Consider the following 23,217-nt stretch of genomic DNA (forward strand, 5'->3'; position numbering starts at 1 on the left):
GAAAATAATTAGACCTGAAAGTTCAAATTTGAACGATAAATAAATAATCAGAACTAATGTAAAGACCTACAAAGAGGGCTGTTGGGTCAGATTTTTGAAGCCTTCTGAGTACCAGAATTTAGAGAGTAAGAATTTAACTTTCTAATACCTCTTTGGATTTACATAATCTGCTTGCTTTTAAATTTTTCAACCAGATCATAGGATTCCTTTTTTTCCCCCACTCTCTCAGTACAAACATCCCCTTTCCTGAGAGAAACCTCATCTATATCTCTCCCCCTTCCACTACAGACCATTTGACTTGAATCTTTCTGTTAACAACTCTCTTCTTCTCTTCGTGCTACTCCACCCTTCTCTCATTCTCACCTCCCCTCCCCCCCCCCCCCCCCCCCAATCTCTTTTTTTGTGATTAGCTTGTCCCCCCCTCCCTTTTTTGTGATTAGCTTGTCCCACTTGCAAACTTTTTTCTTCCCTTATTTTGTGCCCTCCATTTCACAATTTGTTATGATTGCACAACACATTCTTTACTCTACATTTTTATTGTGTTTCTTTCTTTAGACCTTCATTACTTCATTTGATATTTATTTACTGTTAACTCCGGTGTTGTTCCTTTTTTGTATTTCTCCCAGTATTGCTCCACTCAGACAATCATATCTTCTCATTCCAATAAAAAATTTCAAGTACTACTCCGCTTTATTTTCCTTCTCCTCTTCACTTCAAATATCTTCAGACCATATATTGTAAATAACAGATGCTAATAACATTGAGTGTGCTAAATACATAAACATGCAATTCAAGACACTCAGTATGAACTTAATTATGGAGGTACAGAAAACGACAATCAATAGTTTGTCATCATCACAGTTTTTGAGCAGAAAGTATTTACCATGGGTTCTTAAATGTCTTTGTATTATTTAGAGTTCACTCTTTATCCTAGTTGTGAGTCATAACCAGGTTCTTCAGGAGTACGAAGTATGTTCAAAAAATTTTGGAACATTGTCCACAAAATTTTTCTACACTTACCTTTTACTTATTGTGCAAAGTCTCCTTCAAAATAATCTCCGCCACAATTGATACACCATTCCCAATGCTGTTTCACTTCCAGAAGCAGTCTTTGTATGCCTCGTACTGGATTGCACAAAATGCTGTCTGCGAATATTCTTGTATCTTGCCTATTGTTGCAAGTCTTCAACCTTGCAACATGATTTTCTGCTGTGGAAACAAAAAAACAAAAAAAAGTCTGTGGGGGCCAGGTCTGGAGAGTATGAAGGATGAGGCAGTACAGTGATATCGCTTTTTGTGCAATAGTCTTGCACCAACAGAAATGAATGTGCAGGTATGTCACTGTGATGCAGGAGCTTTGAATTATCTCGCCATCTTTCAGGCTATTTCCTTCTCACATTTACTTGCAAGTGTTGCAACACATCCCGATAGTACCATCGCTTAACAGTTTGACCCTGTGCCATGAGTTCATAATGAACTAATCCTTCAGAATCAAAGACAAGTATCAGCATGGCTTTGACATTTGACCTGATCTGATGAGCTTTTTTTGGTCTTGGAGAACTTTTCCTGACCCACTGTGAAGACCGAACCTTGGTCTCAATATGATAACTGTAGACCCACATTCTCATCATCAGTTATGTTCTCTTAAGGAACATCTCATTCTCAATTACATGATCCAAAAGCTCTTCAATGATTGTGAGGTGAAGGTCTTTCTGGTCTTGAATCATGAGACGTGGGACGAACATAGCGACAACATGATGCATTCCAAGATGCTGTGTCAGAATTTCATGACATTATCCAACTGAAATGTTATATTCTTCTGCAATCACTTGGACAGTCAGTCTTCGATTGTCATGCACAATTTCAGTGACGTTCCTCACTTAAGCATTGGCAGTAGACGTTGAATGGTGATCTGAATGAGAGTCATATGTAACTTCTGTCTGGTCATTTTTAAACCATGTCAACCATTCATAACAGTGAATAAGGCTTAAGCACTCATCACCATAGGCTTCCTGCATCATTTGGTGTTTCTCCATAAAAGTTTTCTTGAGTTTCCAACAAAATTTAATGCAGACATATTGCTCCTCTAACTCTGCCATCTCAAAATTTACGAACTGTGTGACACAATGTTTTGCTCAATACAGCACTGAACAATAAATAAGACATGTGACAATGAATCTTCCGGCAGTTACACTTTAAACACAGGCGTGTGGAGGGATGTCAACCATATTTCACTCCAACACACCATTGGCACAAAATTACGAATGTTCCAAAATTTTGTGAACAGACCTTGTATGTATTATATTGTAGGTGTTTCCTCCTTTTATTTTACACAAAACCATAAATGAGCTTTAACATATTGTTTTTTATTTGAAACTGACTTATTGTTGGCTTCATTGCTTTTTTAATAAATTCTGTGTGTGAGCTAACTGAATGCACCCCTGATGTACCACATCCCACAGATCCGACAGCGGTCAGTCAGACTCATGGCCTAATGTGGGTTTTCGACTGTCTTCTCCTTCATCTCTTCCCAAGTGCTGCACCCTGCCAAATGATGAGCATGCAGATGAAGCTGCTGGTTTACTCAGTACTCGGTATGTCTAATTACTTTTGATGTTTCAAAGCTAAACTAATCTGTGATTAATATGTATAGATTTGTAAAATCATAATCACTCTGTCTTAAAGAATGTTTCAGTTATTATTTTTCAGATAAACTGAATAACGAGGTAGATCAAGTATAAGGGCAGAATGCGAGACTGTCTTTGCACAAATAATAATGGGAAATACTTTCTTTGCTGTGGAAAGTTCTTGTAGAATGTAAATAATTTTGAATTAAAGGAGACTGCTCACCGAGAACTAGAAGCATTGAGTACACATGCAAAAAAGCAAGAAAACTTGCTAGCTTTCAGAGTAATCCTTTGACAAGATGGAGTAATATATGGTACACACACATGAAATGGCACTGGGGTGGTTGGCTGGCAGCCTGGAGGAAAGCAGTCAATTTGCCAGCTATGAATTCAGTAGGGAGGAGTTACAGGTATAAGGGCTAGGCACATAATAAATGATTGTAGGAGGTGGTGGGGAGCGGTGCTCACTGAAGGCAGTGTGGGGACATGAATTGGGAGGGGGTGACAGAACAGAGAAAGGAGAAGCTGATGAATGGTGGGTGGCGGGATAGTGGGTTACCTGAGGTTTAGTCCAGGATGAGTATGGGAATGGAGGGTGTGTTATAAGTATAATTTATATCTGCATGGGTCAGAGAAGCTGGTGGTGGGAGAAAAGATCCACATAGCCTGGGTTGTGAAGCAGCCACTGAAATTGAGCATGTTTTACTCAGATACATGTTGTGTCATTGTGTGATAACTTTGTACGTGGCAACAGTCTGGTGGATGGCTGGTTGGTAGTCATACCAACACAGCAGACTTCGACGTGTTTGCAGCAGAGTTGGTATATGACTGCTAGTTTCACAGGTGGTGCGGCCTTGGTGGGGTAGTATTAGCCTGTGACAGGGCTGGAGTAGGATGTGCTGGATGGGTGGATTGGGCAGATATTGCACCTTGGTCTGCCACAAGGACACAATTCCTGTGGCTAGGGATTCAGAGTAGGAGTGGCATAGGGATGGACTATAATGTTTTGTAGGTTGGGTTGGCAATGGAATATCCCTTTAGGAGGTGTGGGGAGGATCTTGGGAGGATGACCCTCATTTCAGAGCAGAATGAGAGAGAATGAAAGTCCTGGCAAAGAATATGATTCAGTTATTCCAGTCCAGGGTGATATTGGGTGATGAGTGTAGTGCTTCTTTGTAGGTGGTGGGAAGATTGGGGATGTGTGAGGATATGATATGGGAGATCTGTTCATAGACTAGTTTTGACCTTCGTGAGGCCTTCAGCATACTAGGCAAGGGATTTCTCATCACTAAAGATATATCGTCCACAAGTGGCAAGGCTGTATGTCACCCAGTATGATCCTGGACTGAAACAACTGAACCATATCATTTGCGTGTGCTTTGATTATATCTCATCCTGCCCTGAAATGAGGGCTATGCTACCCAAGATCCTTCCCACAACTCCTAAAGTGGTGTTCCATTGTCCTTCTAACCTACACAATAGCCTAGTCCATCCTTATGCGACTCCCACTCCTGACCCCTTACCACAGGGGTCATTTCTGTACAGCAGACTGAGGTACAAGGTCTGCCCAATCCACCTGCCCAGCACCTCCTGCTGCAGTCCCGTCACAGGCTAATCCTGCCCCATCAGAGGCCGGGCCTCCTGTGAAAGCAGCATTAACATACACCAGTTCTGCTGCAAGCACTGCACAGCCTTTTGTGTTGGTATAACTACCAACCAGTTGTCCACCAGGATGAACGGCCACCACCAAACTGTTGCCAAGAACAAAGTGGCACAACATGCAGCTGAGCATAACATGTTCAATTTCAATGGCATTGCTTCATAACCTGGGCCATATGGATCCTTTCCTCCACCACCAGCTTCTCTGAACTTTTTAGATGGGAGTTATCCATACAAAACATCCTCCACTCCTATAATCGTCCTGGCCTCAGTTTCAGGTAATCCACTGTCCCCACACCCTCCACCCATCAGTTTCCCCTTTTCTCTGTACTGTTACCCCCCACCCATTTCATGTCTCCACACTGCTTTCAGTGAATGTTGCTCTCCGCTGGCCCGTACAGTTGTGCATTACCTCCCACATTCCTAGCCAGCAAATTGACTGCCTCCCTCCAAGCCGCTAGCCATTCACCACCAGTCCTTTTCCCTCTTCCTACCCCATCTAACACTACCCCCACCACCATCAGTCGACCTGCTCGAAAACAAAGCATTTGCACTGTTAGTCCATCTGGCACCATGTAGGGGTAGGGGGGTGTGTATGAGCATGTGCGCATGCACGTGTGTGTGTTTTTTACTCTAGCTCATCAAAGGATAACTTGTGAAAGCTAGCAAGTTTCCTTTCTTTTGTTTGTGTGTGAATGGACAACTCAACACTTCTGATTTTCAGTGAGTTGTCTCTTTTGATCCAGATATGTTTATATTGTCTCTTTATTTTGTTTATTTTTAATGATTGCTTAACCTGTGGATGACAGTTCGTTTAATAAGCTTTGAAGCCTCAGTAACATGAATACAGATAGTTTGAAAGGAATCCTTGAGTTAAAACATGTCCCATTTATAGCATTGATTAATCTTCTGAGATCCTACTGTACAGCAAGTGTTCTTTGGAGCTCAGCCATTGCCAATATCTCAAGCTGTAGGTCATTTCTACAAGACCTATAATATGTAACTTTTATTATTTCTTGTTGTCAGTATACATTCTTCCAGCAAGAATGCTACCTTTGTTGCCTAGACCATGAGATTGAAAGTTTCCCAATAAGATAGATTGCTTTTCTGGGGAAAAAAAAAAGAAAGAAAAAACCACTCATTATCATGAGGTGCATACATATGTAAATTATAATAAAAAGTGTGATCAGCTGCAGGGACAAAACGCAACTAAAGCCCAAAGAACTACAACAACAGTGGGAAGATTAAGGTGTGACTGAAGTTGAAATACTATAAAAAGAGAAAATGCTGAGAAGATGCAGCATTTATTCTGACATTTAATGTACCTAAATTACCTGAGAATATTATAGCAGTTTCATGTGCTTAAAGGGAGTGTTGTAAATACCAAGGTTTATCATGTTGGGATGCAAAGGTCAGATGACTGAAGAGACTGCCTGCACTATGCTTGTCTGTCCTGTGCTGGGTTATTGCTATGTGGTGTGGGATCCTTAACATATAGGATTGATGGAGGGTATCAGAAGAGTTCCAAGAATGGCAGCTTGTTTTGTATTATCATGAAATATTTGATATATTATCACAGATATGATATGCAAGTTAGAACTGTGGTCATTAAAACAAATCTGTTTTCCATTGCAAATCATTTTGGTAAATTTCAAACGCAGATCTTCTCCTCAAAATGAAAAAAATATTTTGTTGATGCTCACCTATAAGTGAGAAGTGATCATCATAATAAAATAATAGAAATTGGAGCTTGCATGAAAGATTTAAGTGTTTGCATTTCTCGTGCACTCTTTGAGAGTAGGAACGGTAGAGAAAGTGTGAAAGTGGTTCAGTGAACTCTCTCCCAGGCTCTTAACTGTAAGTGTGAATTGCAGCATAGTCATGTAGATGTACATAGCATGAGGCAAATGGTATTTAGCTACCCATGAAGTATGACTCCACCCAAGTGTTTGATTTGTTTCTATGTACATCCTGTGTGAAGCAGAGAATACTTGTCTTCAAAGAGGGAGAATGATAATGGGAGATCAAGATCACCCAGTGTTTCTTGTAATCTGAGGCAAAAAGGCATAAGGTAATCTACATATTTACTTTTATGAATTAATTCACCTCATCTATGAAGTACTGTTATCAGAGAATAAAATCACCATCCAGACAGCGACAGCTGATGAAAGCATAACAAACTCCACCTGAAAAAAAGTTGTGAGTTTCACTACTGACTAAACTAGGACGTATGCCTTCAACTGTCACAATAATAGCAGTAAAACATAATGTTGAGAAGAACAAAGCACCCTCATACCAGGCAAATAAATTGAAGAAAAAATGATTCCAGTAAAACAGCTTTATCTGCATCCCAAAAATCCAAGAAAAAGATGAACAACAACAGGCCATGTGACTTAGATATTGTGTGACACGTCTGATGATGAGCATTTATTTAGTGATAAGGATGTCGACATATGTTTGAGGGAACCAGTTAGTTCCTCCAGTAACCCTCTCCTCCTTTTTGCCAACTCCGTTCATCTACCAAACAACAGAGAGAGAGGGAAACCTTAACACTATGATGGCTCCCCAAGTTCAGTAGAATATCATTGGGTTCAGGACACGTGTGTAAGAGCTAAAACTTCTAATACATATAAGACCAATGTCTATATATCTCCAAGATACAGACTTGAAACTTTATGATGGCCCTGTGCTATGTGTTTACAGGCATCACAAATAGAATGGGCTTAGTATGGAGAGAGCAAAAGGAGGAGTAAACAGTGCTTACAGCTCCTCACTTCTTGCTATCACCTCCAGTTTACAAGACATCACTGCTTCGGTTCATGTGTATCATAGAAGAACCATAGTTTCCCTCTCAATGCCCCCACATGAAGTTTGAGAGAAAGAGGTTCTCACTAAACCCGTTATTCAGTACCCTCAACTAGTCCTCCTATGTAGGGCATTCAATTCACGCTGTGAACTGTGAACTTCAGCAACTACCTGCTTGATCAGTAGAGCAGTAGAGAGCCAGCCTGTTAATGTTGCCAAATGCATTCATATTGAATAGTACTTCAACACTGCGAGAGGATTGTCCACTGCTAATGATATCTCAGTGTGCTGTCCACCCTCACACACATTGCCCAACGGGAAGTGACCAGCGACGTGCACACTGTTGACACCCTCTCAGTCTGAATTCATTGGCCAGACAGAGAAATGCCTAAAAGAAAGCTACCATATTGGGTGCCCAACCAGGCAAACTGGATGCTCTGCTGTCAACTTACTGTGAATGGAACAGCACAACAGGCTCAAGGAATGAGTGGATCATACTACAAACATGTTACACCATGCCAATGAAACCTCCATAGCACAGTCTTCAGGCCAATGTGAAATACTGCTTGGTGGAGCAACAAATACAGTTCCACAAGGAGGAGGAGGAGGCAGGCAGCTCTTTACAGGTTCAGGAGCCAGCCAACAACAGAGCCTCACAGCTTTTCAGGTAAAGGGGGCAAAAATCTGGTTAAATTAATTGAAAATTTAAGAAGAGATGATTGCAACAATCCTTGAACTCTATGAATTATTCAACTAAGAGTGTACTTGTATTGGAGATCGTTTGGAGGGGGGAAAGGTAATAAGTGCCTTTTTGCTGCTATAATGCAGAACAGAAATCTCCAGACCAACCCAAAAGACAGGGCACAGATGATGGAAAAACATTTATCTAGATTTACCAATGCTGACAGTCATGTTCCAGGTTTCTAACATCACAAAGTATATACACTGAGAGTGATGGTTGGGACTACAGTTTCACCAGTGATGAAGTGTAGACCTGCCACTTTCTCATGCGAGGGCTAAATTCTGCCTTGTGTGGCATGCTATACATTACCTGATGATGAGATGGTAGATCGCAACATGTTGTGGCATCTCAGATAGAGGAGTAAAGTAGTTTCCTTTAATTTTATCTGTTTGATAGAACAGTTATCCAGTCCATGGGAGAAAATTATTTTAATCCCTTTCTTGAAACCTGGGAAAGACATTACAAGACCAAATAGTTATTGCAAAGCTGTTTTAATCACTCTTCTGAAATCTGGGGAGGACTGTGTATGCCCAAGTTATTATTGTATTCTGACCCTCACTTGCTGTATGAGAGACCTTGGAGTGGGAGACTGACCACTGGACCTTGGAATTCAGACAGCTCTACAGTCGCTTTTGGTGTGGGTTCAAGAGGTTTTGCTTCACCTTTGATAACATGGTCCTATTGGAAGGCCTGTGCAGGCATCGTCTAATGATGAAGCCCTGAATTTATATCCTTGGACAGCTCCATGAATGGAGCTTCTAAGGACATTTTCCCATGGTCATTCCTGTCCACAAGCTAAATTAAATATCAAGTTAGTGTGTCCTCTTTGTACACTTAGAACAAGAGACAGTCACCTTGCTGTAACTAGTAGTAATACACACATTAAGAAAAGGTTTTACACCACCTCGGTTTCGAGAGTTCTGGAATCTCTACAGAGAATTGGAATAGAGATAAACATAAACACCATTTCCGCCCTTTTTATTACTCATGAAAACCACACATTACTGTACACACCGGTACCTCTAATAACCAGCAGCACATCGTCTCGCATTGATGCATACCTGTATTCGTCGTGGCATACTATCCGCAAGTTCATCAAGGTACTGTTGGTCTAGATTGTCCCACTCCTCGGTGATTTGGCATAGATCCCTCAGAGGGCACTGTTGGTCTAGATTGTCCCACTCCTCGGTGATTTGGCATAGATCCCTCAGAGTGATTGGTGGGTCACTTCGTCCATAAACAGCCCTTTTCAATCTATACCAGGCATGTTTGGTAGGGTTCGTATCTGGAGAACATGCTGGCCACTCTAGTCGAGTGATGTTGTTATCCTGAAGGAAGTCATTCACAAGATGTGCACGATGGGGGCGCAAATTGTCATCCATGAAGAAAAATGCCTCACCAATATGCTGCCGATTTAATTGCACTATTGGTTGGAGGATGGCATTCATGTATTGTACAGCTGTTACAATGCCTTCCATAGCCACCAGCGATGTACGTTTGCCCCACATAATGACAACCCAAAAGATCAGGGAACCTCTCCCTTGCTGCACTCATTGGACAGTGTGTCTAACTTGTTCAGCCTGACCAGGTTGCCTCCAAACACATCTCTGACTATTGTCTGGTTGATGACATATGTCACACTTATCGGTGAAGAGAACGTGATGCCAATCCTGAGCAGTCCATTCAGCATGTTGTTGGGCCCATCTGTACCGTGCTGCATGGTGGTGTGATTGCAGAGATGGACCTCGCCATGGACATCGAGAGTGAAATTGAATATCATGCAGCCTGTTGCGCACAGTTTGAGTGGTAACACGAAGTCCTGTGGCTGCACGATAAACATTATTCAACATGATGGTGTTGCTGTCAGGGTTCCTCCAAGCCATAATCCGCAGGTAGCGGTCATCCACTGCAGTAGTAGTCCTTGGGCGGCTTGAGCGAGGCATGTCATCGACAGTTCCTGTCTCTCTGTATCTCCTCCATGTTCGACACAACATTGCTTTGGTTCACTCCGAAACATCTGGACACTTCCCTTGTTGAGAGCCATTACTGGCACAAAGCAACAATGTGGATGCAATCAAACCACGGTATTGACCATCTAGGCATGGTTGAACTACAGACAGCATGAGCCATGTACCTCCTTCCTGGTGGAATGACTGGAACTGATTGGCTGACGGACCCCCTCCATCTAACAAGCGCTGCTCATGCATGGTTGTTTACATCTTTGGGCAGTTTTAGTGACATATCTGAACAGTCAAAGGGACTGTGTCTGTGATACAATATCCACAGTCAATGTCTATCTTCAGGAGTTCTGGAAACCAGGGTGATGCAAAACTATTTTTGATGTGTGTATAATGTCAATGATAAGAAGTCATCTTCAGTGTTCATTCTGTGTAGATGAGTCCTCTGTCTTTTGTTTCTCCTCCAGCCTTGCAACCTTAACCCATAAAACTCATCAATCACAGTCAAAAATTAGAAAGTTGGAGAAATTTCCGGGAAGAAATGTTTTAATTTTTCAACTGAGAAACCTGTGTTCCAACCATTGTCATTCTGTTTTTAATTTTCAACTCAACAAAAGCGACAAAGCAATTAGTTTTAAAGAAACAATGAGTTTTCTTGGCCTCACATTTGTTTTTTAGTTTATTTGATTGCCACGCTATAGGGACTTTTGCAGTGTCTCGAAAAGCACTGTACAGTTATCGGTACTTTTCTCTCAACTGCATTTTTACCTGTCATTTTCCTACATTGGGAACATTCCTGCTTTTTCTTCTTCTTATAGCTGTCTAAAGGTTTCAAATTATCTTCCACAGTAATAAATAAGTGAAGTCATTTGCTGAACTTTTTTCAAGTCAACCTTTCAAGTGGGAGTCCAATTATGTGCTTACAGGCATTGTGTGTCTGCACTGTGTACTCACCCCAGTTTCAGTCTCACAGCATTACTTCGTCATTTAAATGTAGAGATATTAGTGCTGACACACAATTAAGATTATTGTTGGGAAGTAAGTGAGATGGAAAAATTAGGAACTACTAATTGTCATCATGAAAAAAAAGTTAAAGTGATACATAAAAATATTTAGGAAGCTGCTATATATTTTAGTGAACAATGCATTTATTGTTTATCAGGTGACTGAAAAGTCAAAGAAATATGCACATGTAAATTCCAAATTGTGTATCATAATTAGATAGGTGCAAACACGAAGAAGATACTGTGGTTCAGGACTTTATTTCAAAGACTGCTTCAAAGTAGACCACAGTGAAAGTTCATTTTAAGTGACAATGTATAGTTTAAATGTCTATTAACAATTTTTGCAATATTTCATTAATTTTCTACAAATAATTTCTGCACTAGAGCATTTTATGTAAAACTAGTAATGTGTGTCAGCTTCTCTTGGGTAGCACTAAATATCTACAGCCCAATGACTTGTCTAATGTAGTGACATAGAGACATGATTAAAATTCAAAGAACAATGTTTGGTGACTGTATCGTCAGTTTCATGTAACTTAAACAACTTAGGCAATGCAAGCCAGGAAACTTATCAGGAGGCACAACTGAAAATATAGACAGAAACCGCAGCTAGGGACTTTTAATTTATCTATGTGTAGAAGGTAGAAGTTAGATAGAAGATAAAAGATTGATGCTACATTCATGTATAGAAGATAGATGCTGCATTCCTGTGTCAGCCGCCTCAATAGACTACCACCAGTTGGCTAGGCGTGAGCATGAAAACTACCAGCTTGAAGAGTTAATATTGACCTGATATGCAAATTTGATTATTTTTATGACATCAGATACATAGTGTCTGAGTTATAAAGGCGTGTATTGCCCAAATGAACACAGAGCTCAACTAAGAAAATCAATCTACAACCAACTAAAACAGAACTACAACAATGTTCTTGGGCTTTCCAAGCACCTGCATTGCATAATTTCATTTGGCAATACTTTGAGACCATCTGTGCCCAATTAGACAGCAGATGTTTTGTGTTTGGACAGTTCATATTCTTGTAGATTCATGATCTGCCACTTGCTATGCCCCACTGGCCGGTTTTGGTGATAATGTGTAGAATGGCTAGACATTTTTAGGATAAGGTCAGGTGGGAGATACTGAAGTGTTACATGCCATTTAAGCAAATGATATTTCGCTCTCCTTGTGTAATACAAGGAAAGGTGATCCTGACAGAATAATACTAAGTAGAGAGTACATTGTGGAACATATATTGTGCACGGGTGTTTGTTTTTGTATATGCAGACATTAAATGGAAGGTGTGGAATATGAGAAAACAGCAAGATATGGTGACAAATAAATCCTCCACCTGTAGTTTGGTGGTGGCTGACCATCAAAGAGCAAACACACTCTCCAAGGATGAAAATAAAAGACAAGTTGGTTTTGTGACAAATGAAATATATTATAATCTTGATTGTCATGTTGAGCCTTCAAGGCATATATTGTATGCAAAATTATGTCCTGCTCAAATTCACAAGTGACACTAATGTTCTGTACACCCATTCTAGGAAATATATGTTTGTAAAAGGAAAGTAGTGGATGTGCTTTCTCATGATATGAGTAGAAGTGAGTCAACTATGGCGACTGAATTAAAAGCAGAAGGTGCATTCGTCAAATGTTACTTCAGGTGAAAGATCTCATGAAGTGCTCTGATTCAGCTTCAGCTACAAAGAGAGAGCTATAGCGGCTATATAAAACCTTAAATCAACAAGAAACAAACTTCAGTATGCCTGCTTGAGGAAAGTTCCTTTAATGCTCATAGTTACTCTGATGAATGTGTCAGAAGGCACAGTAAGCTTATTTCATCAAAATATAGGGGGAATTAAGAATAAAGTAGACAAATTGCAAATAGATCTTGACACTGTGACATTATTCATATCTCAAGCATCATTTAAGCAGTGAAGAAATACTGAGGTTTCCTTTGGTGGGGTACACCTTATCCGATTTGTATGCTAGGAGTTCATTACAGAAGGGCTGAGTGGTCATTTATGTCAAGTTTAATGTTTCATTTAACAGAGTTAACATATCAAAACATTGTAAGACCAAATATTGCAAGGCTTTGCAGGATAGTTTGAATTTTCAAATAAAGAACTTATCATCATAGACCGTTACAGATAACCCAATTCAGGCTACAGGATTTTCCTTTCCAGGCTTGATGCTGTGCTAGGCTCAGTCCTTAAGAAAGACATGGAACTGATTTTGTGTGTGATTTCAATATAAACTCGCTGGCTGATTCCCTAGAGAAACGAATGTAATGGACTTAATTAAATCTTGTAACCTGGTATAGACAGCGTAATTTCCAACTAGAGTTCAAGGAAACAGCAGTGCAATCATAGACAGCATCTTCATAGATAGTCTCTTATGGAAGGGCTGAGAAAAATTAATTATGCCCTGTCACATGATCCACAGTAGTAATACTAAATGAAATCAAGGAAGAGTCATATCTCAAAGTAGTGAACAAAACATTTTGAGTAATGAGTCCACTTGCAATGCTGATATTCAAAACCAATCTCAAAGGGGGAACTTGGCAAGAAGTCTTCAGTACAGACAATTTGAATGATAAATATTACATTTCTTCAAATCTTAATCACGTTCTTTCATAACTCTTTCACATAAGAGAATTGCAGACATGCAGTATTAATAAGCAACTGATTTGGATAACTAATAGCATTAGAAAATCATATAGGAGAAATGGGAGCAATGTAATAATATGAAGGACAGTAAGAACCCAGTAACAGAATTTGCCTGTAGAGTATACTGCAAAGTGCTGGGGAATGTCATCAGGCAGGCTACAACAATGCATTATGCCCAGAGAATAAATTGCTCTGAGAAAATAATTAAAGTTATATTGTCAGTTTTGAAAGAGGTTTCAGGGCATAATGTGGGTGCTCAACATATTATATGTCTCTTGTATGCAAATGAAACTGTAAGTGCACCACCAGAGCTGTGTAAAATATTTAATAATCACTTCTTGTAAATAATCTACAAGTTAAATGAAAACTTTATGGGCACAGGTAAATATACAGAACTCTGGATTGCTGGTGTTCTGAGACAGCTACATCACATGTAGCTACAAGAAACAAACAAAGGTGAAATTGAGTCAATTATTACATCACCAGCCTTTTCCCTACAGTTTCACCTGCATGTGCATTCTAAACATATATTTAACACACCTCCACCTTTCCCTCCCTCTGTCTGTCCGCATCATCCAGACACATCTATCTGTCTATCTCCGTCTCTTCATCTCCTCCTCCCTCTCTCTCTGTAAGTTTCCTCCCCTCTCTCTGTAAGTTTCCTCCCCTCTCTCTCTACATTCCTGCCAACCCCTCTTTGGTTTCTCCTTCACTGTCCATCTGAAAATATCTTCCTCATCCTCCCTCTGACCACATCCTCCTTCCCCTCTCTCTCTCTTTCTGTCTCTTCCTCCTCTCTGTCTTTTCCATCTGCCCATTACCCACCTCTACACCTTTCACCTGCCTCATGCATCTCCCCTCCTTCTCCCCCCCTTTCTCTCTCTCTCTCTCTCTCTCTCTCTCTCTCTCTCTCTCTCTCTCTCTCTCTCTCCATCCCCTCCTATATCTATCTCAACCTGTCCCCAGACATGCTCATTAGCACGTGTAGCCCCTGCAATACAGTTAAGTAAAGCAGGCTGATATTACTCTTATAACATGTTTGTCATGCAGAGCAGGCTACACATCAGGGGCTTGGGGGTTTGAAAATCATTTATTTGCCCCTGACGAACTGCCTGCCAGCAAAGCAGGTTGTCTTGCCTCCTGACATGCAGGCTGCCCTGCAAAGCAGGTTCATTTGGCAGGTTCTCACACAGTGTGCCTGTTGTGCAGGGTAAACTTTATGCCAGGGGCTGGAAAAAACATGTTTTTGTCTGAATCTATGCTCATATTGTAGCTAGGAGGTTGTAAACTGCATGATGCTGATACTTATGAGGCCTGCTGTTTTTGTGACTAATTTGGTTGAAATCGATCCCAGGGTTTGGGAGGAGATCCTGGACATACACATATACACTCTGATTTATGTATGAAACAGATTCAAGAGTAAAGCCTGTCATGAGTGTGATGAGATTTCAAGTAGGACTGTGCACCGTACATTAGTTCTGGGCTCATTGTCAGTCATCTGTGCTATGTACCTTTCAAGTGTGCCCGATTCCTGACACTAAAATGCACATTAATGAAACCTGTTTTATATACATGTGGACACACACACACACACACACACACACACACACACACACACACGAAGTTCTGAACATGGGTCGATAAGGGGTTCATGAACTTACACAACATTTTATTCAAACTGTCTGTTTCTGAGCTAAAAATATGCTTTGTGAATGGGATGAGTTACCCAAAAATATAATCCGTATGGCGTAAGTGTAAGAAAAACAGCAAAGTACACTATTTTCATGCTAGACTGTCACTTCTTGCAGATGCTGTTCTAATGGTGAGTATAGCAGCATTCAGTTTTTGAACAAGATGTTGAACATGCATTTTCCCTGACTGCTTATCATGTATTTGAACACCTTGGAATTTGGACTGTTCAGACTCACTAATCATATGTTGATTCTGTGTAGACACACACAGTAGTATGACATTTTGGGTTGAATCTTCCAAGTTAGCTGCTAATAGGTTCATTATATTTGATACAATAGGCCTATTTCAGTGGAATTACCATTGCCAAGTACACTTGTGAATATTACAGTTTGTAAATTTCATTTACTTTTGCAATATATGTATGTCAAGTTAATTGTACAAGTATACTAACGTCTAGCTGGGAAAGACATACATGTTCCATCATTGATGAATCTATTTGTCAATAAAATAAAGTTATTTAGTAATTTGAATGTAGCTGACAGTTTTTGACAATGCTGTATGTTTACAAAATGGTTGTAGCTTAGTCAGGAATATAGTTTGAGTTACAGATAATTTAGGTGTTTGTGTATTCTTTGGTTGTATATTTTTTTCCATTGTCATACTTGAGAATGTCAGTAAAATTTTCTAGCAATATATATGTTTGAAGTCACTCTATTCATTTAATATGTCATGGAGATAAGTTTTAATGTTTATATAAATTTTCAATTCTTCCAATATTTTCCAGCAAGTCAATTTGTTATTATTTTTAATATTTGAACTGCAGTTTCGATTCTGTTGACTTTATGATTTTGGTTTTTTAAATGCGTGAAGAGACTCAACTGATTGCTGTCGCTATGTGTAGTATGGTGTCAACATCTGATTTTAAAATTTTGCCCTGTTTGTCCAATGTAAAATTTGTTACAACTGTCACACGTAATTTTGTATATTCCTGAATACTGATGAATGTATCAGTCAGCTAGACATAAGTCAATTAACTCCACATACAAATGTTGCAAAAGTAAATTAAATTTACAAATTGTAATATTCACTTATATACTTGACAATGGCAGTTTCATGAAAATAGGCCTATTGTCTGAAATCTAATAAAAGCATTAGCAACTAACTTGTAAGATTCAATTTAAAATGTCATATTACAATGTGTTTCATGCTGCAGGCCCAAACTAAACAAAAAATAGAAACAGTAGTGGTTTCAGCACTGACCCATCAGGCATCACCCACTTAGCCATGCCCCAATGAGACTCCATGTCATGGTCATTCTCATTACTGTGGAGAGTGACTGTTTGCTGTCTGTTCTAAAAGTATGAGAGGAACCAGTTGTGAGCTACTCTTCTTTATTCCATAACAGTACACTTCTGTTGTAATACTTTGTAATCAACACAATCAAATGCCTTATTTAAATCAAAGAACTTTTCAATAAATTTAGCAGATGCCAGTAGCTTAGAAGTAGGTCTAAAATTGTCTTTGTTATCCCTTTCTCCTTTTTTATGAACGATTTCACTACTGAGTGCTTTAATCGTTTGTGAAACTGACCAGCCCTAAAAGAAAAATTACAAATGTGACTAAGTATTGGGCTAACATTTACAGCACAGTACTTTAGTATACATATCCATGAGAATCTTTAGTCTTCAATGATTTAATTATCAACTCCATCTCCCCCTTTTCAGTATCACAGAAATGTATTTTGGATACTGATGTGGGAAAGCCATTGTCTAAGATATTTATGTGATTTCCTGTAGAAACTAAGTTTTTAACTCATCTGCTATATTCAGAAGGTGATAATACTGTAAATATATCTGACTTACAAGTAACAGAAAAAGTTACTACTACTGACTTTATATCCTCCATGGCGTGCTACTGGGGCCAGACATCTCCTTCACAAATGATCATATTGTTTTAATACCACATACCACGTGCTTTTTGCCTTCCTACTAACATTTTAAGCACTTTGCAGCACTGATTGTAAAAGGCAACTACAGCTCTGTTGTGGCTGTTTGTAATGTTTTGATACACAAGAACTATCCAGAAAGTTGGAAACTTGTGGTCTGTTGCAGCTGTGGGCAGGGCTACAGCTGCCATCTTGGTGCTTTAATGTTCCTACACCAGTACGCATCCAGTGGTGGCAGTGTGTGGCCTGTGTCACTGCTTCTTTGCTTTCTGTGACATGTTAAAATGTGCGCTGCAATAGAAAAGCCAGCCACATGTAAGGTGCATTCTTTGATTAGCTTTTTTTGGACAAAATTGCATATCAGTTAAAATTTGTCATGATATGTGTGATGTGTATGGAAAAGAAATAGTGAGTGAAAGCTGAGTGAGGCAATCGTGCATTGATTTTAAAAATTACTGTACCATGGTTCACAGTGAGGACCACAGTGGTAGGCCTAGCTTTGTTAATAACGACCTGCTAATGAAAATCAATGACAAAAGTAGTGAAAATCATCATTCCACAATTATGGAATTTTCACAACATTTCTCCCAAATTTCACAGGGATTAGTGCATTAAATTTTGGCAGAGAAGCTTGGTTACAACAAATTTGGGCTAGGTAGGTTTCCAAAATCTGAAAACCACGAAAAACAGAGTGTGGCTGCAACACTGACCTTCCTCAAAGATTATGAGAAAAGTGGTAACAAAGTTGTCGATCATATTGTAACTGAGGAAGAGATTTGGGTGAAATATGTCAGTTGTGAAAGAAAAAGGCAGTCAGTGGAATGGTGACACACAAATTCTACCAAGAAACAAAGGTAGTGTTTGCAAATGCTATCAGCAAGAAAAATCATAGCTATTGTGGTTTGGGACTCTAAGAGAGTGAGTCTTGTTGATTTCCTAAAAGATACAAAACAAGTATTAGAGAAAACTTAGTGCAAAAATTGTGTTATTTCAAGGCAACGCACCTTTACACACAGCCAATCATACGCAAGAGCTACTAAGGGGTTTTAGGTGGGATATGTTCAATTATCCACTATACATCGCGGATCTGGGCCTGAGCGATTATCACCCCCTCCCACCAATGGAAACATGGCTCACTACACAACACTTTAATAATGACACTGAACTGCGTGCCAGTATAAACCAATGGTTGCAATTGCAGGCAGCAGATTTCTACAGAGACAGTACTTAAAACTTTGTGCCACGGTGTGATTAGTACCTCAATTTGAATGGTGATTATGTAGAAAAATAGCTTAAAAGTGTGCCTTTCAAATGTATGTAATAAAATTTGGTTTTTCTGCATTTTTTTATATTGATATGTCTATTACTTTCTAGATAGCCCTCGTAATTCCACTTTGTTCTACATGATTTCCTTATGCCACTAATCAGCCACCTAGATTGCCTGTTAGTCCTGGTACCAAAGCAACTTTCAAAGAGCAAGAGAAATATGTTGGATACAGCATTATATTTATTGTCTGTTATCAGCACTATAGACATCCTACCACACTTGTTCTTTAATGAGGCTTAAAAAAATGTGTGTTGCCACTAGCACAAATTCAAAAGGGCATTTACCTTTTTACTAACAAAAGACCTTTAATAATAAAGAATCATCAATAAGTAGTCTATAGTTGTGCTACCGTTCACTTACACTTTGGTTAGAAAAAATACAATGATGAGAATTTAGGAGATCTTCTAATATTAAAGTCAGCACATACAATTAATTTTTGGTACTTTCTATTGAGTGGACCAAGATATTACTACAGCATGAACAGAAATGTCCTGAAACCAGAGCTAGGGCACCTATAGGCAACTACAATTATGAAGTTTAGTTTCACTAAATTCAGCTGCTCCTGCACGACATTCAGTGACTCCTTCAGAACAGTGCTTCGATATGTTGGAGGATTCAAATGGAATACTGTTTCTCACATACTTGGTCACACCCATGCTCTACAAAGAGCCAAAGAGCTCCATAAAAAATAAGCACTTAATCTGTATCCCCTATAGAAAGCCACTGATTTGTTACCACAACCTAACATAACAGTTGTGACACTCCATCCCGTTTTTATTACCCACAGTGGTAGCAGCACCCTAAGTGGCCAGAAAGTGACACTTCTGAATATAATATCGAATGAGCGTAAATTCTAGTGTGTATAATGATTTGTAACACAGTTTTTACAATAGGGAGTTTTTGCAGTGCCATAAAAATTGATGACAACTAACAGCACATTTGTCATTATTTAGTTTCCTAAGGACTCTGGGAGGTACATTACAGGACAGTTTATTTACTATTCTCATGTAATGTACAGACATTTACCGAACAGTGTTGTTTTTCTTTAATAACAACAAACAAATTGGTAGTAAACGCCAAAAGACGTAACCTTTTGCAGAAAGATGTCTTCCATGTACCCAACAAAGCAAGAATTTTATTCGCTACACTTTCAGCTAAATTAGTGAATGTGGAATGTAGGAAACATGTATGGAATATAATAGCTGCTTTAATGTACCACTTATGCAACCACAGCTGTAGTTTGAGGGAAAACCACAAAGACATTATAATAAATTGTCAAAAGCATTAAAACTGTTTCCCAACACAGAAGAAACCGGTTCCACAATTGTTGCTAAATCTGAGCCACAAATGGCAAGAATCTTCAACACTTTCACTTTTGAAGCAAAAGTAATGAAATTTACAAAAGTATTCGTGTGTTATTGGGTGAATCATTAGTCTTTTATAAAAAGTTGTAAGTGTCAAGGAAAGTGCCTACGATAATAACAACAGACGGTAACAGAAATATATGCTTCTCATGCATGAAATATGTGTTTACACTTGCTTTCAGCACAAAAAGCTTTAAATATACACACATTTTAAAGTAATTTTTATTAATACGTTATCTGTTTAGCAAGAGTAATAGAAGGCAGATTTCAGACTACCTAACAGATCAAAACGAAAATTTCTGTTCCGACACTGACAATGTTGAGTGTTTATGGAAAAAGTTCAAGGCAATCGTAAAATGCGTTTTAGACAGGTACGTGCTGAGTAAAACTGTGAGGGACAGGAAAAACCCACCGTGGTACAACAACAAAGTTAGGAAACTACTGCGAAAGCAAAGAGAGCTTCACTCCAAGTTTAAACGCAGCCAAAAACTCTCAGACAAACAGAAGCTAAACGATTTCAAAGTTAGCGTAAGGAGGGCTATGCGTGAAGCTTTCAGTGAATTCGAAAGTAAAATTCTATGTACCGACTTGACAGAAAATCCTAGGAAGTTCTGGTCTTACGTTAAATCAGTAAGTGGCTCGAAACAGCATATCCAGACACTCCGGGATGATGATGGCATTGAAGCAGAGGATGACACGCGTAAAGCTGAAATACTAAACACCTTTTTCCAAAGCTGTTTCACAGAGGAAGACCACACTGCAGTTCCTTCTCTAAATCCTCGCACAAATGAAAAAAATGGCTGACATCGAAATAAGTGTCCAAGGAATAGAAAAGCAACTGGAATCACTCAACAGAGGAAAGTCCACTGGACCTGACGGGATACCAATTCGATTCTACACAGAGTACGCGAAAGAACTTGCCCCCCTTCTAACAGCCGTGTACCGCAAGTCTCTAGAGGAACAGAAAGTTCCAAATGATTGGAAAAGAGCACAGGTAGTCCCAGTCTTCAAGATGGGTCATCGAGCAGATGCGCAAAACTATAGACCTATATCTCTGATGTCGATCTGTTGTAGAATTTTAGAACATGTTTTTTGCTCGAGTATCATGTCGTTTTTGGAAACCCAGAATCTACTATGTAGGAATCAACATGGATTCCGGAAACAGCGATCGTGTGAGACCCAACTCGCTTTATTTGTTCATGAGACCCAGAAAATATTAGATACAGGCTCCCAGGTAGATGCTATTTTTCTTGACTTCCGGAAGGCGTTCGATACAGTTCCGCACTGTCGCCTGATAAACTAAGTAAGAGCCTACGGAATATCAGACCAGCTGTGTGGCTGGATTGAAGAGTTTTTAGCAAACAGAACACAGCATGTTGTTATCAATGGAGAGACGTCTACAGACGTTAAAGTAACCTCTGGCGTGCCACAGGGGAGTGTTATGGGACCATTGCTTTTCACTATATTAATAAATGACCTAGTAGATAGTGTCAGAAGTTCCATGCGGCTTTTCGCGGATGATGCTGTAGTATACAGAGAAGTTGCAGCATTAGAAAATTGTAGCGAAATGCAGGAAGATCTGCAGTGGATAGGCACTTGGTGCAGGGAGTGGCAACTGACCCTTAACATAGACAAATGTAATGTATTGCGAATACATAGAAAGAAGGATCCTTTATTGTATGATTATATGATAGTGGAACAAACACTGGTAGCAGTTACTTCTGTAAAATATCTGGGAGTATGCGTGCAGAACGATTTGAAGTGGAATGATCATATAAAATTAACTGTTGATAAGGCGGGTGCCAGGTTGGGATTCATTGGGAGAGTCCTTAGAAAATGTAGTCCATCAACAAAGGAGGTGGCTTACAAAACACTCGTTCGACCTATACTTGAGTATTGCTCATCAGTGTGGGATCCGTACCAGATCGGGTTGACGGAGGAGATAGAGAAGATCCAAAGAAGAGCGGCGCATTTCGTCACAGGGTTATTTGGTAACCGTGATAGCGTTACGGAGATGTTTAACAAACTCAAGTGGCAGTCTCTGCAAGAGAGGTGCTCTGCATCGCGGTGTAGCTTGCTGTCCACGTTTCGAGAGGGTGCGTTTCTGGATGAGGTATCGAATATATTGCTTCCCCCTACTTATACCTCCCGTGGAGATCACGAATGTAAAAGTAGAGAGATTGGAGCGTGCACGGAGGCTTTCAGACAGTCGTTCTTCCCGCGAACCATACGCGACTGGAACAGGAAAGGGAGGTAATGACAGTGGCACGTAAAGTGTCCTCCGCCACACACCGTTGGTTGGCTTGCGGAGTATAAATGTAGGTGTAGATGTAGATGTAACATATGTCATTGAATCATTGTGATTCCGCTGTTTCTACATGTATTTTGTGATATTTCCTGTATCTTAGTAATTTACTAACATATGGAATACAAAAATATACCAACTGTTTTGTTAATTAAGTAGAAAATAATTTAAATGTAAATTGAAGGTGGAGGGGGAGAAAGGAAAGGGAAGGAAAGGAACGGTTTATTTCAGCTGTATCAGTACTTTATGCAGAATCAGCAGCAACCAGTGAAAATGTGGGCCAGACCGGATTTGAAACTGGGATCTCCTGCTTACTAGGGAGTTGCATTAACCACTGCAGCACCTGGACACAGTGTTCATCACAATTTTGTGGACTATCTGGACATGCTTCCTGGCTGACCCACATTCCCACCTAGTGCCACTTATCTTCAGTCGCCTTCCATGTCGTCCATGCTTGCTACTTTGAGATTTCTGCAGTAGCTCTAATGTAATTGTGCATCTGAAAGAACAGACATCACTCATTCGTATAATTGATTTGCCTTGATGGGCAATGAATCCACCACCTTCACTGTAGATGCACAATTACATTCGAACTCGTGCAAGAATCTCAAAGTAGTGGGCATGGAGACATGGACGGGTGGCAGAGAAGTGGCACTAGTTGGGAATGTGGGTTGATCAGGAGGCGTGCCGAGATAGTCTGTGCAATTGTGATGAACACTGTGTCTGGGTGGTGCAGTGGTTAATGCAGCTGCCTAGTAAGCAGGACATCATGGATTTGAATCCCGGCCCAGCACACATTTTCACTTGTTGCCAATGGTTCCACCTAAAGTCCTGAGGCGGCTCACATCAATAGTTTCGTCCCTTCGCTTCTCTTCCCTTTCCTTTCTCTCCCCCTCCATCTTCAGTTTACATAATGTTTATCACAACTGCGGATTCTGCATGGTATCAGTTCTTTTGGCCATGTCCAAAAGAACAGATTAAGAACAAACATTAGACTTATGAGACAAGTGATTGATTGCTTTCTCAACACTTGGAGCTAGTGTCACACAGCTGTAAAATGGTAAAAACTTTTGCACCAGCCAATGTTTTGACTGTATGTATCAGACTGTATTTTCGCAG

At 39.8% G+C, this 23,217-nt stretch overlaps 1 protein-coding gene across 6 annotated transcripts in view; it reads left to right on the plus strand.

The window, feature by feature from the left end:
- LOC124596296 (transmembrane protein 94) overlaps positions 1 to 23,217 on the plus strand; it is a 493,514-nt gene that overhangs the window by 358,232 nt on the left and 112,065 nt on the right. For all 6 annotated transcript variants that reach the window (XM_047135396.1, XM_047135395.1, XM_047135394.1 and 3 more), the window contains one exon: positions 2,463 to 2,594. In XM_047135396.1, the coding sequence (XP_046991352.1) occupies positions 2,463 to 2,594 (132 nt within the window). The remainder of the gene's footprint in view (positions 1 to 2,462; positions 2,595 to 23,217) is intronic.

Source organism: Schistocerca americana, chromosome 2, assembly GCF_021461395.2.
Source record: "Schistocerca americana isolate TAMUIC-IGC-003095 chromosome 2, iqSchAmer2.1, whole genome shotgun sequence".
Classification (NCBI taxonomy): domain Eukaryota; kingdom Metazoa; phylum Arthropoda; class Insecta; order Orthoptera; family Acrididae; genus Schistocerca; species Schistocerca americana.